Below are 18,055 nucleotides of genomic sequence, written 5' to 3'. Positions count from 1 at the left end.
CTTGATCTTGATTGTCTTTCACTAGAAAGTGAAATGCCTATGTGTATTTTTGTAAGAATAATCCTAGCTGAAATAGTAGTTCAGAATAAGCTCACATATGTTAGTGGATGTCACCACATCTTCAGTCTGCAGAGCAGATGCATTAGAAGGAAGCAGGGTGAGCAAGCTTAAGGTACAGCAACCCAGTGAAACAAATCAAATGATAATTTTTTGAGGAAGAAGCTGTAGAAATCTGTCATTTAAACCCAGCTTACTGCTCAGTGGAGAAAATTGAAATCTACCAGTGTGGTGTTGGTTAGATAGCTGGTTTATAACCTCAGTACCTATGGCAAAGCGGTGTCTTGTAGAAATCAGGCAGAATAATTAGTTCCCAGGTTACTATTGCTATTTCAGTTTTATAGATCTTTCTTCTCAAATAGATGTTGATAAGAGACAAAGACATTAGTACAGGATTCCTGCCAGTTTTGTGTCTGAAAGCTGCTCATAATGATACTGTTAATGGTCAATATATGCAATGATTTTCCTAAATATAATCATAACCAGGAAATACTGAAGTGTCTGTGGCTCTGGTTTATCTGGAAACAGCTTTAGGAGGAGAGTCATAGGTGACCTGTCATTGAAATGTGCCGTGAGTAAGTAAACATGATGTACCAAACTAAAAGCTGCTAGGACACTTAAATAAGCTAATCAGCCCCAAAGCCAGAGAACTTCTTGGACGAATCTTGGTCTTTAGGAACATGAAAAAATAAATCTGATGTAACCTCTAGTAGTTTGGAGACTCCAGTGACTGTTGCTTGAGGAGATGAGGGAAATGGAGTGATCAACCTGCATTTATTCTCCTGTTCAGTGGGCTGAAGATGGCATTGGAGGTAGTCCAAAACACAAGGTACAAGTGCCACAGGCAGGATTGGCCTCAGTTATACTAGATTTCCAAATCCTGTGGTTTTATATGCTATAATGAAACAATTCAGCACTTCACAAACAAAAATCAAAAGAGTTTTGAAGGAACTGTTCCCATAATGTGCAAGAGGAGGTTTGGGTGGACACATATGAGTGACACCGTGTAAATATTTTTGCACTGTTCTTGGTATCTTGATAAAAAAAGGTGGCAGTTGATAAGTCTGTCCTATATCTATCATTCAAGGAAAGACTGGTCAGCTCACAGCTATCTGGCCTTTGCTTTGAAACAGTGGAGCCAAAACTAATTTCTGCAGCTCTGTGATATTTGGATTGCAGGCAGATGCTTTTCTATGCATTTTGTTTAAAATCACAGCATAGGAGCAGATACGAAGATGTTTCCCTCCAAGGTGAAGGAGATCTCTGCCCTTGCCATTCTCTGAGGAGGACAGCAGCAAATTTGAAGGCCTTTGGTTGCTTCCACCCAGGCTGTAGAGCCTCTGCTTGCTGTCAGACTTCAACGAAGGTGTGCCTCGCTCAGTTTTTCCTGTGCCACTTGCATTCGTGATGCAGTGTTATTGGAAGAGCTTAGTGCTGTTTTGTAGCTGCTGATTTGGTGGCTCTGGGCATTTTGCAACTCCTGTTTAGCAGCTGGGAGCCTTGCTTTTTGAATGCACTGGGAGCCAGAGCTGGCCCACTGGGTCTTACTAACAAGCAGTGCAGCATGTTAAAAGGTGTAGGAAAGCCACAACTAGATCTAATTGCTAATGGTACTTTTTATACCTTCAGAGGAAATTGCTAGTAACAGCCTCCAAAAAAGAGTCATTTGCCTAGTACTTCTGTGCAAAGTAAGGTTAAAGGAGGGGGACTCTGCCAGGTATTAAATGCACATATAGTTTAATCAGTCTCAGTCTACTTCTGAAGTTTCTCTGTGTTTCTCAGCCTGATCTGCCACAGCTCTCAAGGGGAAGGGTTGTTGTTAACTGCCTGAGAGATACCAGAGTCCTTAGCAGAGCTGGTGTTTGGTGCATTGGTTTTAAGTTGCACTTTACTGTGTTCATCTTACATTCATGCATCTTTCATTGAGAAAGCGGTGGGTGAAATTCATACCTTTGGTATAAAGCTAGTCCCCCTAGCAGTCTGGGCTCTTCAATTATTTAACAGTTCCTTGCCGGGGGAGGATTCTCAAACCTGAGAAAGCAGTTCAGCCCTAGGTATTGCTGGTGGCCCACATAATGTGCTAATGTGATCGGGTCAGCCAGGTCTGCAGAGTGCCATACTGGAAGGAGACAAAATTGAGCAGGCAGCTGGAATGTCCTTTTCCCAAGAAGCACTTGAAAGTGGCATTCAGCCAAAGCATTGGACGGCAGCAGTGATTTGCTCTGCTCTTTTGGGTCATTGCTAAAAATAAGTTGTTTCTTGAATATTTTAATACCAGCGTGGTGAAATAGATTTTTTTAAAAAAATATTTCAATCCATTACTAGTAATGATTTTTTTAAAAATAAAATTAGATTCATCGTGCTTGTGATTAAATCTACGTTCTAAACTTACTGTTATCTGTGAAAACTGAAGTAAGTAAAACTCTGGTACGTGTCTTGCTACCAATGTATGAGAAAAATCAAGGCACTTGTTTGGTAAAAAGCCTTTATCCAAGTATCTAAGATCAGCATTTGAGATCAGTATCCCCTCTCTTTCTGTTTATTGAACTAATTTGCTCAACATTTATTTCACTTTTATTAGAAAATGCATTGAGGACAAAGAAGTAGAAAATTTGCCTTTTTTATGATTTATGGTTCCAGTATATGAATAAAATATAGAAGGATGAAACCTATTCTCGAATGTTGAAGGATACAGGGACCATACAGCAATACTTTAAAATCAGTAACTACAGATTATTACTTCTCTTTAGTTAAACAAGTTTAAATACGTATAATATGTTTTGCTGAAATTTCTCAGTGTATACTACAATAAAGGGAATTTGAGTTAGCTAAGGACTTCATAGTTCTGTGTATATGTTTTAATTAAATTCAAATTTGCATCTACATAGAGCTTATGAATATGATGAAAAAAAAATAACCTAGCAAGGGAAAAATGGATCACTTCATGTTCTTTCCACAATGAAGCAGTTCAAAAATGAAGAATAAAAATGTCTAGTAAGCTGTTCATTAGCTTAAATGATCATAGAAGTATTTAAATTTTGAGAGAGGCTGTATCTGCCTATGAATTAGCATGTTTTAATGGTTATCAACCAGTATGAATCACCTGGTCTGAAAAAAATGTAATACAAAATAAAAATTACATAAACCTTGCTTGCTGATTTAAATCATAGTTGGGTTTGATATAAATCAGTTAATCAGCTTGCTCCATAGAAAGCTCAAGCTATGCTCTGAATATTTTCTCGGGCAGTTTGATGCAGTTTATATAAGGCGGCAGATGAGTTGCTTGGGTTTTAAATTTTCTTTTTTTTTTTTTTATAGCTCCAAAGTTGTCATGTATGTGAAACGATATTGTCCCTAGCATGTGTGCATAGAAACAACACTCCATTCCTTTATCCAAATGTTTTTTTTTCCCTTAGGGATTCTATTTTGTAAATAATGTAGCAGGTTTCCTTCTGTGTGTTTTAGTCTAATGGGACTTTTCTGCAGTGAGGATACCTGTTTCCAAACATGTAATCAGCATCAATAACCATGGTGAATTTTTAAACTTCAAGAAGTAGGTATCGTGATAGAAAACTCAATGTTGAAGATGAGGCAGTCATAAAAGCAAAAGCCTTTGCAGTCTGGAGGAAATCTAGAATTTCTCTTCTGTCTCCTTCTGGGCCTTTACCTGGTCTGCTGAGTGGATGGTGGTGCAGCGTGTCAGTCCTTGGCACCAGTGGTGGGTCCTGCTGTAAATGGACATGCTTGAGCACAAGCTAATGCTGTTTCCTATGTCATCCAGTCTGTAGGCAGTGGGAGAGGGAGGGTTGACACTTCCACCGAATGTCAATGGAAGCTGGTATTATCAATGCAGCCTCAAAAGTAAGGCATGCGGTTACTGGTCTCTTCTTTTTGCTGTCTGAACTGCCTGTAGGTTTGTCCAAGGACTATTTGCAATTGATTTAGAGCCTTTTAAGACATTGCAGCCCCTCAAGTGAAGTGCCTGTTTGGAATCTGTTGGAAATATGGAACCTGAAGGACCAGATTAAGCTGCCTTGTTTTATGTCAGTGAAGCCAACCACTTTATTTCACATTGGAAATGGGCTGAGGTTTCTGCCACTCTGCTCTGGGCAATAACTCAATGCTAAGGGTAGTAACTTCTAAAATTGCACAGAATTGATAGACTGTGATCACTCATCAGCCTCTGCCATTAAAAAGAAAACTGTTGTGGGGTTCAGAGTCAGTTGAGTCTTACTCAGTTAGACTCCTTTTATTGCTAGGAAAAACATAAAAGCTCAGAATGAAATGGCATCAACCACTGTGGAGAGCAGTTGTGCAGTTGTTCTCCCAAATGAAACTAGTGATCTTGTGTCTGAGAATCACGTATTATTTGTGACCCAATGTAGTACAGCTCTCAGAATAGGTTACTTTCTTACACACTTACTTTCTGGATTAACGTACTTTTGCTGCTGCTTCTGCTTTCCATTGTGCTTCTGTACTTACACTGAACACCTTGCAGTGGATCAAAGCTCCTGTTTAATTTATTGCTGTGGGGAGAGTGGTGACACAAGATCTCACTGCACCGTGCAAGCGCGCAGAGCTCTGTTACAATGACCCTTCCTGCTCAGACCCAGCTTGTTTTCCTTTCTTCAGAGGGAGACGTTGCTACGGCAGCTGGAGACGAATCAGCTGGATATTGATGCAACTTTGGAGGAGCTATCAGTGCAGCAGGAGACAGAAGATCAAAACTACGAACTGTATGTCATTAAGCCATCTTTTCTAACTGTTTTGTTGGAGTCCAAGTATCACATGAATGTTGGATAGCCTCAGCTGTAGCATTTGGTCAAGTTTCTTTGGATCTTTTAAAATGTCACATTAGGTGACATCGCCTGAGATAAAGCATGCACTTTGGGATCCCTCTTAAAGGGTCTGGTTCCTACAGGCACATGATCCATGGGAGGACCGTGGAGGTGGAGCTGAGCAGGACACTTGGAGGCAGCACGTGCTGCAGGGATTATAGATAAGTATGTTGCAGCCTCTGATGCTGAAAAGGGATATTTTCTGTATCTCTAGTGCTCAGCTCACAAGCTAATTCCTTTTCTTTTGGCTGTTGCATTCTTGTGTATTGTGTCTTGTAATAAGCAGAAATTAATGGCTACAACATTGTTATCTTTTCTCCTCTGAATATTTCCAGATTCCTCAGTGCATTTCTGCTCTGAAACAGTGACTAGTCCCTACTCTCTTGTCTTTGTTTGGTGCCCCAGCTGCTTGCTTTGTTGGTTGAAATGAGCTTTTGCCAGAGTTTGCCCTGCAAAGCCAGTACATCTGTAGCACAACAGCTGGAGTCTGTTCGGATTTGTGTGTTGTTAACAGATGTGTTCCATGAATTCTGGTTGTGAAGTCTTTATGGCAGTGATGTGCAAGCTAGAAAAATCAACCCCAGAATGAATTGACAGGACACTCTTTACAAGCAGCTTTATCTGGAAGTTGGAGTCAATGATTGTGAAATACTTAGACATAGCCATTTTGACAACTGCTTTTTAAGTTCTTTTTAAGTTCCAAGTTTTAAGTTCTTTAACCTTAGAAAGTGTATTTTGTTTTGAGAACTTTAAAATATGCCATATACATACAAAGTAGTGGTGTTTCTGGAGCACTCACCTCAGTGACTTTTTTAGGGACTTGACAGTCTGTCTTAAACCACTCTCTTGTTTTCACTGCTCAAAGGACTGGGCTGTGCAGGCTGTGCTGTCAAATAGTTTTCCAGTATATCTGCATACCCTACATTAATGATGGGAGGATCATAGAATCAGTTAGGTTGGAAGGGACCTCTGGAGATCATCTAGTCCAACCCACCTGCTCAGCATGGTCACCTAGAGCATTTTAGACAGGGTTGTATCCAGGCAGGCCTTGAATTTCTCCAGAGAAGGAGACTCCACAACCTCTCTGGGTAACCTGTTCCAAGGTTAAGGATACTTAGATGAATCAAAACTTAGCAGAGCTCTTTAAACTTACACCAAAAGGTGTTACTGCTTAGTTGCATTCCACCTTTACCCCAACTTTAACATCTGTTGTACCCTTGTATGAGCCAATTCAGCTCTCAAATCCAGCAGAAAACTCTCCTTTACTGCCATATCCACCTCTAGGTTAGTGTCTGCCATATGAGCAGGTTGGGCTGACTCTGAGAAGCATCTGCGGAACACCAGAACTTTAAAAAAGCAGCGAAAGCATGGGACTTCGAGAAGCAGAATGGTGAGACTTAGTTCCAGCAGCGGATGTTAGACTGTACCATCCTCTCTGGTGTAACCACACTCATGGTATAACATTTTATAATATTGATGTGTTTCTGCTGCCAAAGACTACTCTTCCTGTAGTGCATACTTGAGTAGAAACACTGTGATTACTAAGGAGTATCACTTGCATTGCAGTAGCATGCAGAATCTTAAGGCTAGGCTGGCCTTGTTGCTGTAGGCACTCCCTATTCACTCAGAAGTCAAAACATGTTGTTGCCCTAAGAGTTTTCAGTGCAGTTTGTAGTCTCTTGCGCTCTTGTGTTCAGTAGTCTCTTGTCGCCTCCACAGAAACCCCTGAGTTGTTCATCGAAATTCTAAAGCTAGACAACCATTTGGTCCGCATGTCGGTGCCTTAACATTTTCTAAATGCAGTTGGGTGCAAAGGAAGCATGGGAGAGCGGGAGCATCTGCGCCTGGAATGCTTTGAAGATGTCCCACAGCCAAGCGGAGCCGAGTAGCTGCCCTTCTCCTGTGTTGCAGAGCAGTGTGCCATTACGCAGGACTGCTGCTTAGTCACTGGGGAGGGCTTGCACTGTGGGTGACTAAATTGCACTATTAGCCTATGTAACTGGCATAATGTGGCATAAGAAATACCTCAGCTAGGGCACCTAATAGAAGGAGAACTGCTAAAATATTAAAAGCAAAACTTCTTCCTAGGATTCTGGTATAGCAAGTACATATATGTATGTATGTATATATAAAAGCTGGTCTTTAAAATATCTCTGGGTGCTTCCTGACTTGAGCCCCGTGACTGGGCCGTGACATGTCTGAGTACTTTCACCACATTGACAAAAAGAGAGTGCTATTTTAGGATTTTTGAGTTTTTTTTCTCTGCACTTCAGCTAGAAGAGTCTTTTTGTTTCAGAGACACTCTCTGAAACAGATGACCTCTAAGGGGGGTTGCTTCAATCTCAGAGTTGAAAAGTATACTGTCCATACCTTTCTTGTTTATCCCTGCAGGTGCTGTTCAATTTCTGAGCTCAAGTTCTTCAGCCCAAGTTCTGATTTAAAGGAATAACCACGCTTGCATAGCAGTGAACTCAGATTTGGCTAAGTTCTGATACTTAGTAAATGGCTTAGGCTGTTGAGCAGAGTATCGATAGTCACAACAATAATACATGGTGAGAATTAGTTAGCTTGTAATTGTGAGGCAGGTCTGCACGACTCATTGGAGCTCAGGAAGATCCCTGCATCCCTATGTAACAGATGCCCATCCTCTTGCTTTGGGATTGTCATGCTTAATATGTTACTGTAACCTGCAGTGGTTGTCAAAATGAACACCTGGTATGTTGTATACTCTGGCACTTGGCATGGTGAGTTGATGCAGTGCAACTTGTTGATCCTTGGCAATCGTGAAGTTGTTGTGTTGGTTGCTTGGATTTAGAAAGTACCTGTAATTTTGCTATCAGTCACCCTGAACTGCTCAGCGTAGTGAGGTATACACAGGCGTTTGGAGCTGCAGGCCATGGGTGCCATGTGGCTACTGTACCACCTTCCCTGAGGCAACTCCTGCTCTCCTTATGTTCACCACCTTGCGCTGCCATAAAATCAGGCCATGGAGCAAGGCAGTTTTAGGACATCCCAGTTATTTTGCTCACCCTGTATGTGGCTAGTAGCTGCTCTGTCACAATGACTGATGCTAAATTTGGATCAATGAGAACAGAAAGAGCACAAGAACTCTTCATCCTGCTGTGTCTGGGTACCTGAGGATGAAACATCATTGCTCCAAATGCGCATCCCAAAGAGAACACGAGGTGGCACACAACGCTGCCTCATCCAGCTTATGTAAGCTCTCCGTTGGCAGCCACTGGCTGGGTTTTCACCTACATAATATGTACTGAGATACTTCCAGCTCCTTCCTTGTGTTCAGTCTCTTCTCTTCCTGCCACACCTCTTTCTCATGTGCGTCCCCTGTGGCCTCTCAGGTCTTATATTTTCAATTCTGCTAAAACCAGATCTTATCCCTTTTTCAGTTCCTGAATTAATATTTTATTATTTTTTCAATCTGTTTGCTCTAACCTTGTATTTAATTTGCTCATTTTTTTCCATCTGCAGTTGTGTCTAGCCAGGAGAAAAAAATCATATATATTGTGTTTGTTCAGTTAAGTTAGGTGTGTTCCCTCATTGAATGATACGCATGGAAAAACAGTTTATAGGAAATTGATGATAGCTCTTTCTGCACATATATTTTTTCAAGAATGAGCAGCTAATGGAGGTGTTTGCAAAAGTTAGTATTTGTGGGTTTCATTAGCTGTTATGTTTGGCTGCATTTTCTTCTAATGTTACTCTTTTTTTGATACCAGAACACAAAATTTAATTTTGACAATTTAGGAATCAACTTTCTTTGAATTAGCTTTTTTTGTTGTTGTTGTTTTTTCCCTTCAGATAAGTTACTCAAAAGAACCAGCAGCCGTGAGAGGAAGTGATGGATAGAGTTGACAAGCAAAGGCCTCGGGGTGAGGTGAACAAAAGAGAACGCGTAATCAGTAAAACAGGGCTTCAGTAGGGGCACCTCAAAGCAAGGAAATCCGTACAAGACAGTGTTATGGAGAACTCTCTCACACCCTTTTTTGGGAAGCCAGCATGCTTGGGTGCCTCTGTGAAGTGCTTGAACACTAATGCTTATAGCATGGGGGAAAAAACAGGAGGAATTAAGAGATCCTCGTGCAGCTACAGGGCTATGATCTCATTGGGATCACAAAGACGTGGTGGGATAGCTCACATGACTGGCATGCAGCAATGGATGGGTACAAGTCCTTTAGGAAGGACAGGCTGGGCAGGTTGAGAGGGGGAGTTGTGGACCTGTTATTCGATATGAGATGGAAAGATCAAAATGCGAATGTAGAGCCTGTGTGGGTGAGGACAAATAATTCATCTGGACTTGCATGGCATATTTGCTATCTCTGAATCCAAACCAGAACAAATTTACTCGAGTCATAGCATGAGTTCATCCTGTGTGTTAATAGGGCCTTGTGTACTAAACTTGGTGCATATATGAAAACACCTGTTCGTTTAGCAAAAATATTTTGTGTGGATGGCTTTTTGGATGGCTGCTTTGGCTAAGGGCTAACAGAAAGGATAGAACAAGGAACACAGTAGACATTGTATAGAATATGAGAAAAAACAGACACGTGGTAAGTTTGGCCTGATCTGTTTCTAAAACAGCCGCACTTGTGCCTCTGAAGAGTATGTGTAAAGCCACGGAAAGCATTCATGCATATGTAGTATTTTCAGATCGTGGGGGATGCTTAGACACCTCCACTGTGGAAATTACTGAGAGTTTACTGGCAGCGTTCTCCTGCATGCTGTTTTTCCACCCACCTCTTCCATGGAAGGCTTGGATTTGAAAGCCCAGCATAGCTGGTTTATGCAGCCCACATAAAACTGGGATCAGACCATCCTTACTTCTCTGGTGTCATGGCACATAGTAGAGCTTGGACCACAGGCGTATCTCTGGATGAGGAAGGTCACATTAAACACAGGTGCTGGAGCTCTCCTTAGTACTTTGTTGGAGCAATAGTGTGTCTCGTGCTGCTCCCAAATCATCAGTTGTATCTTTCTACTAAAAATAACCAGTCGAGTCTTGTTCTTTTGCCCTTCATCTAATATAGATAGGCGAGGCATAGGAGCAGGTGCTGAAGTGAGCCTGAATCTGTACAGCTCTCCAAACTAGCTGAGCTGGAGGGAAAAATGGCACTCATAATACTTCAGTCATGTAGAATGTTTTCCCTCCAGCTCTTAAAATTCGTGTGTTTCTGCAGCAGAAACAGGTGGTAGTCACAGTCCTCCCTCCCTCTGGACCTGGCTTGCTGCCCAGAACAAAGCAGGTTGTTTCAAAATGGGCAGCTTTGATAGTACAAAGTACGGTAAGTCTTCAAATATCCTGATATTATAAAGAGTGCCCTGCAGTTTGCTGGGACCACCTCTAAGTACTCTTTGAGCTTCATATTCTGTATCCTCAAATGACTACATACATACTTTGTATGTCCTGCAGATGTGATCCTCATTCTGTAGTCTTCAGTCCTGTTCCATTGGATCTCCCAGCTATCTTGATGGTGGGGCCCGATGTCCTGGTCAAGGACTTGGCAGTTGTTCAGTTCTGTTTTCAAGTGGCATTGGTAGTTTAGGTGCTCATGTAGGCAGTCTGAACTGTTCCTAGGGAGTTCAGCTCAGCCCAGAGAGCAAGCAGAGCTGCCTTTGCAGCTCCTGGGTGCAGCAGTGCCCAGCTTTGTAGGCCTTCAAGTCAGGATTACTGTTCTATCAACTAGACGGAGGGCATGTGGATCAGCAGGAGATAATTTCCCTTCACAGCTGGGAGGCAGGAATTTTTAACTCTGAGTGGGACTTGGGAGGAAAAATCAACACCACAAAGAAGAGCTTTTAGCCATCCTGCCTTCTGGCTCGCTGGGAGGTCTGTATCAGAGGGGAGGGATGGCAGAACGGAGCACTCCATACCTCTGGGATGGATCTGCAGCGACACACAGCCTGTGCGGGCAAGTCTCTTGGAGGGCTTTCCAAGGCATAGATCCACATTTTGCGGATTAGAGCATTCACTTTGTTGGACAAGGGCAGAAATGCAGGTATTCTTGCCTTATCTTACCATTACCACAGAAGCTTTGCATAGATTGTCTGGGGGGACACTGAATTGCATGCTTTGCAATTTCCTCAAGAAAAGAGAGTGGTATATAACTGCCCAGTCCTGCACAAAAATGAAAGCAAGGCAATGAAAATGCACTGTTGCACCCTTGCAATGTGTGTGATGCGTTGTGTGCCTTATCTGCTCTGCGTCCCCACAGAGCTCTGTATTGTTTGTGCATGAATTAATCTTCCCCGTTTTCTCTTTGATACATGACAAATCCATGCATCATTTTCAGTGGAATGTGCTGCCACACAGTTGTGTCGCTCCCCCTAGCTCCTAGTCCTTTGGGATGGAGGCTGCTGGAACGAATGCTCTGCCACGTGCTCTAATCTCAGCTCTGACAAGAGTGTTTCGCCTTTTAGCCAGTGTGCTAAGTGGAATGAGCGTGTGAGTGTTGCTCCAAATCCTGGTGCAAGCATCTGTGTAGCTACCACAATGTGGCGCTAATTTAGCCACCTTGGCAGCAGTCTCCGATACAGGAAATGGACCAACCTTGGGACAGCCTGGCTCCTTTTCTATTCCCCACAGGCTGTGTTGCATTGCAGCCTTCTAGTATGGTATTCTGGGAGGGATTAGGCAAGTCTTTCTCAGCCATTCTCATATGGTGAAATTGTAGCTATTTCCTGGTGCTTTCAGTAGAGGACCATTTCCTTTGTACTGTTGAATTTCTTCCCATTTCTATTGTTCATGTTCATCCAGTTCCTTCTGTATGTTGTCCCTGTCCTCTTCTGCGCTGATGCTGCCTCTTAACTTGCGACTTCGTGAGCATATGCCTGGTCTCTGTGCCACTTCGTTTAGATACTAAAATCCAGGCTGATCCTTGAGGAACTCTACCAGTGATTTCTCTCCCACCTAATACTGCCTTATACTGTTACCCTTTATCTCCTCTTTAGCCAATTCCTTAACTGGGAAGGACTCCTAATTCTCCAGTTTAAACAACAGGATGGAGAAGGAGTGAGGAGGTTCTGAAAAGTTCCGCACACAGCTGCTCACAAAATACATTAGTTTGTTCCTTAACAGTGTATTCAGATGTTCCTTAGAGTAAGAAACGGTATCTCAAGCAGTCTTGGAGTCTTATAGCCCATGCTGCTTCCTTTCTACTAGAAGATCCTCTAGTAAAGTGATCCCTCTGGTTTGGGTCCCTGAAGGACACGGTTGTGCTCTGTACTAGAGTGTTACTGAGTCCCTCTGTCTTGCAGAGGGAGGTAGTTGAACCCATAGCCTCTGTGCACACAGGAGCTCATTAAGCTTAGTGAAGTAAGAGGAGAGATCATGCCATTTGCTAGATTTTATGTACCTGACATTTTATTTTGCTAATCCTCTTTGTACCTCTCAAACATGCTGCATGTAGCAGATCTTATTTCGAGACTGTATCGTAGTGAAGGTCTGGCCTGTTACCACAGCCCTTCTGGTAATGTTTCTTTGGGTAAAGCTTGTGAAAAAGCTGGTAACCAAACTGACTGCAGAACAAGGTTGCAACAGGATCAGACTTGGTTTCCTTTTTCAGAAGGACAGAACAGTCTGGCTCCATGGGCTTTAAGGCCCTTCAAAGTCAGGGAACTGGTCAGGACTGCAACTTTTTTCAGAGCTTCTGCTTCTTGGCACTGTTGGGTTCTGTACATGATGGGTGTGTGCAAGGCAGAGAGATTCGGTTGGTATCTGTGCAGATGAGACTGATAATTCCTGCGGGTCCTCTGTAACCCTCCTGGAATACCTCCTTTCATTTAACATTCAAGGACTCTCAAATGCTCTTGGCTGAAAGATGAGGTTTTTACAGAGTTATCCTGAGTACTCTGATCTCTTCTGCAAAATCTAAGTGTGTGCCATTCCTATAGTGCTTCGTCCCTGAGAGATGCATATCCAAGAGCTGACTTCAGGTTTTGTTTCAAGCCCTGACACATTGTTATTGGTCTGTGTATCCATGGAGCCCCCAGCACCATTTCAAATGTAGGTTTCCTCCTGCAGTGCAGAGCAGGTTGGGATTCTCCATACCTCTATGCTAAGTGAGTTTCGCTGCCACAGATGAACTAGATCTGTTTATAATGGCCCAGGCAATCATGGCAGCTCTGAAAACAGGCCCTCTCAGCTTAGCACATAGCCAAAGGAGCACACTCAGGGTCTGTCCCAAGCATGTTTTCTCCATTCCTTATGTTTGCAATTTATCTTCCCTGTAGCTTCCTTGAAATGATGGAAGCCCGAAGTCGAGGACATACATCGCCACTAACAGCTAATGGGCAAAGCCCTTCCTCTGGCTCCCAGTCACCCATCGTACCTCCGAGTTCCACATCAACAGGCAGTTCCAGCCCTGGCACCCCACAGCCACCACAGCCACTTTCCACCAGCTCTGCAGTATCCCCTGAACCCCCCTCATCTTTTTCACCAGTGCCTGCACCAGATGCCCAGCAGCCACATGCGCCTCCGCCAGCTACAACCTCCCCAGCGCTTCCAGCTGCAATCCCACCACAGAAGCGGAGCATCATATCACGTCTCTTTGGGACTTCTCCTGCAGCAGAGCCCTCTCCTTCCCAGCAAGGTCAGTGCTGAAGTGAGGTGTCCAGGCAGGAGGTCACCAGCGGGTGTTTCTCTTTTTTCCTTCTTTCTTTCCCAGCAGGAGGCTAAGCAGACAGGGATCTGAAGAACACAAGCCTTCTGTGTATTCAGCATGTGTCCCAGGAGAGCCATGCTGTCACTCTGTTCTTTTTTCCTGATCGGTGTTCTGATTTTTCTCTGTGCTGGGCTGATGGGGCTCCTCTTGGATGGGGCTGTGTCCAGCCATCTGGCTGGAAGCTATGGGGTGCTTCAGAAGAAAGGTGTTGAGCACCTGGGGAATGCCAATAAAATAAGTGTCAGCTTCTCACTCGGAACACATATGCCTCTTGAATAGCAATAAAAATTGTAAGAGAAGCTGTTTGGGGTGCTATCTTTTTAAAGTCTGGCAGCTCAAAAGGGCTCCTGTGTGTTAACTGGGAAAAGCAGAGTGTTGATTTTAAAGGTTACCTGGCCAGAAATGATCATGTAAGTCCAGGACTCTGCTGGCACTGCAGTCGATTCCCCTCTGGGGAAATATTCTCCCTCAGAGTTGCTCCGAGGAGGAGAGCAGCCCACACCAACTTCCTTAACGCTAGTAAACAGTGGAGCAGAGTAGTGCAGTGTTTGCTCTGAACCTCTCTTGGATGGAGTTGCAGGGAGGAGGCACTGAAGGCTTTGTTGCATTCGCTTTTACTGACCTGCACCTTAATTTGCCTGGCACGTTCACTTTGCTTGCAAAGCTGACCTGAGCTGCAGAACTGGCACTACCTAGAAATCGTTAGCATGACATGGTTTGAATCACCTTTTGGAAATACTTTCTCCTTCAAACTGTCAATCTCTAGAGCTCACAGTACTCTCAAGACACCCACAGAAAGGAAGGAGGAGGTGCTATGAAAACACTTTGCAGTTTCAGATGTTGAAATCTTTCAATTTTTAGATTCGTACACAATGTTCTGCCTCCTGAATTTGTTTTTCAGTTTGTTTATAACCAATAAACCCATTTCCGTTTGTTTATAACTCCTCTTCCTCAGAGACAAACAAACAAAAAAAAGAGGAGAAACTGTTGGAAACTCTGTGTCAACAAAAAGCCTTTGTCTTGTTCAGCCAAGATGGGTCGTATGCAGCAAGTGGACTTGCAGGTTGAACATGGGATGCAGCTGATCTGCTTTCCAGCTGGTATTGGAACTGAGTACAGGAAGGTGGCTGTTCAGGACACACAAGATTAATCTATCGTAGGAAAAACAGACAAGTTGCCTACCACCAGTATTACAACCCTTTAATGTTTTTTTATTCATCTGTCCCTTAGCTTGAGAGTTGTTTTAGGTTTATGGCCTGCAGCCTTGGATCTTCAGGACTCTTTTTGGAGGGTTGCAAAAAGTAACTAGGAAAACTAAATCTGTCATTTTTGTTAGGTTTAAATGCAGCGTGCAAAAAGTCTGCACCTCACCTGGAGCTTGTCTAGGTGTCTGCTAGTTGGAAAATAGTTGAAAATCACTATCACAAACTAATACTCAGTGTTTTCTGTGAGAACTTCTATTTAAGCGATTGTTTGATGTCTTGTGGTAGTAATTCTTCTGGCTGTATCTTGTTTGCACCAAAGCTACACTGTGACATTGATAGTAGTGTTACTAATAAGCAGAACTTAATTGAAAGCTAGGAAGGCAGAATCTAGATTCATAACAGAAAACTTGTTCACCCCTAAAGAGAAAGAGCCTAGGTGTGAAGTGCAATCCAGGCAGAAGAAAAAGGTTGAGTATTACAAATTCTGAAAAGATTAATCTCTTTAGGCTTCTTTGTTATGTTAATTTAACGAATTTTCATCCTGATACCTTGAAGACGGGTAAAGGTTCCTCTGCAAATAAGGTGCTGCATTAAAGCAAGTCCTTACGTGCAGTAGCTCTTGAGCTTTTAGTTACACAGGCATCTAAAAGCAAAGCATGAACAATTCTGCCTTTGACAATTACACTTTAAAAAGCAAGAGGAGGTGAGTGGGTGAACTGAACAGCCTGCAAAAGGTAAGAGAATAATGAGGGGGCAACATGCAGGAGTGGTGCACACAGCTAGCCTAGATATAAAAAGCTAGTTGTGATATAGTTAGTAGTATTCATCATAGAGCAGAATCCACTATCTTGACAGAGTTTTTCAGACCTATTTAAGAGCTATCTTCAGCATGGTATATTGTAAACCATGTTGGCTGTGTGTGTTATGTGAATACGTTCATGCAAGTCTCTGTATTGATTTGGGTATCCTGTTTGTACCCTTTCACTGCCCTTGCTGTATAGTTGAAGTCATTGTGGCTGTTATCTGGGTGCTGAAGAGGTCCTGGACAGAATAACTCTGTAAAAGCGAACTTTCATCTTGCTAGTCATGAACTCTGTGCTTTACAACTGCTGTTCCTAATGCAGATGCTGCTGCTGCTGCTCCTCCCCCCCACCCAGAAGCCTCTGCCAAAGTGCAGAGTGTGGAGGACTTCATTCCCGATGACAGCCTGGACCACAGCTTTCTAGAAGACTCGGCCCCACAGAAGGACAAAGGGAAACCACAAACTAAAAGCCGTGTAGATAGTGAAAGGTAAGGAAAGGTGGATGCCTCACTGAGGCAGAGATGTATCTGGATGTACAGTCTGGATGGTTGTTCCAACCATTCAGAAAGTGATCACAGAGCACTGAGTTGTCCTTATGCCTTTCTGTCTTCTGCCATCTCCCATGGAATGATGCACACTGCCCCAGAGGAGAATCGGAGAAAACAGTAAAAACTGTTTATTGCCTTCCTGGGTTTACTGTCTTGCTTACCTGCTCTGTTTTGAATGAGTGGGTTGCTTTGCATTAAGAAGGGATTTCTCTTCTGGCCAAAAGTGCTGAAATGTTTGTGGTATTTTCCTTCTGGAATGTGATTCATTTTGTAGTTTGTGACGCTGTGTTTTATTAGTATTTCACCTAACATTTCTTTCCGTTGCAGAGGCTCAAAGCATGGTTAGGTGCCACTTGGCACAGCTATTTCTGAGGCATTTGGAAAGGGTTGGTGTTTGCTGGAAGATACTTGGGGCACTGCATGACTTGATGGGATTCTGGAATGAAGGATGGAGATGGCGGTGTCCTTTGAGAATGTCTTTGAAAACTTGCCTACAGACTCCAGAAAGGTCTTAGTGGGTACCTTCCTTTTTCTATAGGTTGTCCACGCCTAGTGTTCTTTCTCAGCATCCTCCCAATGCTAGAGAGCTGCGCTCAGGTTGTAGGCTGGCTCTTCTTTGTTTTTCCTAGCCTTTTTATCCAAAAAAGGGGACTGTGGTACACTGAGCTGCTCAGACAGAAGGCTGTGAAGCAGGAGTGTCTGAGGGCAGGCTGTCATTTGAGAGGTGACCTAAGAGCACTTCACAGGCTCTGCATCCCTCTGCTTAGAATAGTCCTTGCTGACTGCCTCTTGTCATCACCACTGCATTAACCAGGAGAGTAATTAAATGCTGATATGACTTGTCTGTGAACGTTGTGGATTCTGCATCATTTGACATATTTGTCATGATTTCATGTACATTAGTTCAACCGCAAAAACTTGAAATTAATGCTCTGTGTGAGGCTTAATGCCTGCCTAATGCAGGTTAGCATGCATCATCATTCCTCATGATAGTAGGACACATGGACTTTTTTTTTTTTAAACAGTATCTGTTAGAAGCATGCTGGCCTACAAAGTGCCTTGCTCTTGGCTGTGGCCAAGTTGTGTTACCTTTTTGTGTTTAACAAAGAAACATCAGGAAAGTCAAGCCTGGCCTTTCTGGGATTTGCTCTAGGACTGGATTCTGGAATGGCCTTTGAGCTTTTTAGCTGCAATTCTTGCTGCACATGGGAGGCTGGATCTTTAACAAGGCTTCTCCTCTCCAAAACATCAGTCCTTGGAAGCAAATAGGTGTTAAACATCTCAAAAAGTGGCACAAAAGCCCTGCTTCTTGTAGAGCTGTCACTTTCTTGGCTGCTCTGATGGCCCCTCTATGTTCTGTCTCCGGTCTTGGAGACATGCCTTCCAATGCCTGTGAAGCAGTGGAGGGCAAAAGAGAAAGACTTTTGGGCTTTCACTGGGTACAGAAAGAACACATTCACTACTTCATTTTCTGAAGGCAGCGGTAACTATCTGCAGCTAGAACAGCTCTGTTTCCCTGGGAGAAGACCTTGCAGTACTTGCCTACAAATTCAAATACTTGTTATGTCTCTGCAGTTTGGCATACACATCTTGTGCTGGTTACTTATATAGTTTATAAAATTACCAGACCACTCAGAAAATTGTATGTTCTGTGTTTTGCCAAAAAGTGCCTACCACAGTAAACCAGACTGCTGAAATTCAGAGACTTGATGTGTGGTTCTGTCCATAACCCATACTAACTGATTCCCTCCAGGACATCAATTAAAACCTACCACGCCCAGGAGAAATTTAAGAGTTCTGTAAGCATCATCCCTAATAATCAGTCTCTACTGCAGTGAGTAGATTGTTGCAGTTGCAACAAAGTCCACTGCAAAAGTCTGTTTTTGGCCTAAATGACACAAAAGTTCTCCTATGAAGCCACTCAAACCTA

General features: G+C 43.1%; 1 protein-coding gene across 2 annotated transcripts in view; it reads left to right on the top strand.

The window, feature by feature from the left end:
* Nucleotides 1–18,055, top strand: part of RABL6 (RAB, member RAS oncogene family like 6) — a 54,185-nt gene that overhangs the window by 23,882 nt on the left and 12,248 nt on the right. The window contains exons 8-11 of one of the 2 annotated variants that reach the window (XM_062590859.1): nucleotides 1,274–1,423; nucleotides 4,690–4,793; nucleotides 13,140–13,498; nucleotides 15,900–16,065. In XM_062590859.1, the coding sequence (XP_062446843.1) occupies nucleotides 1,274–1,423; nucleotides 4,690–4,793; nucleotides 13,140–13,498; nucleotides 15,900–16,065 (779 nt within the window). The remainder of the gene's footprint in view (nucleotides 1–1,273; nucleotides 1,424–4,689; nucleotides 4,794–13,139; nucleotides 13,499–15,899; nucleotides 16,066–18,055) is intronic. The other variant, XM_062590860.1, reaches the window with a different exon arrangement.

This window comes from Rhea pennata, chromosome 18 (genome assembly GCF_028389875.1).
Source record: "Rhea pennata isolate bPtePen1 chromosome 18, bPtePen1.pri, whole genome shotgun sequence".
NCBI lineage: Eukaryota > Metazoa > Chordata > Aves > Rheiformes > Rheidae > Rhea > Rhea pennata.
This window is presented reverse-complemented; position numbering and strand designations above follow the sequence as displayed.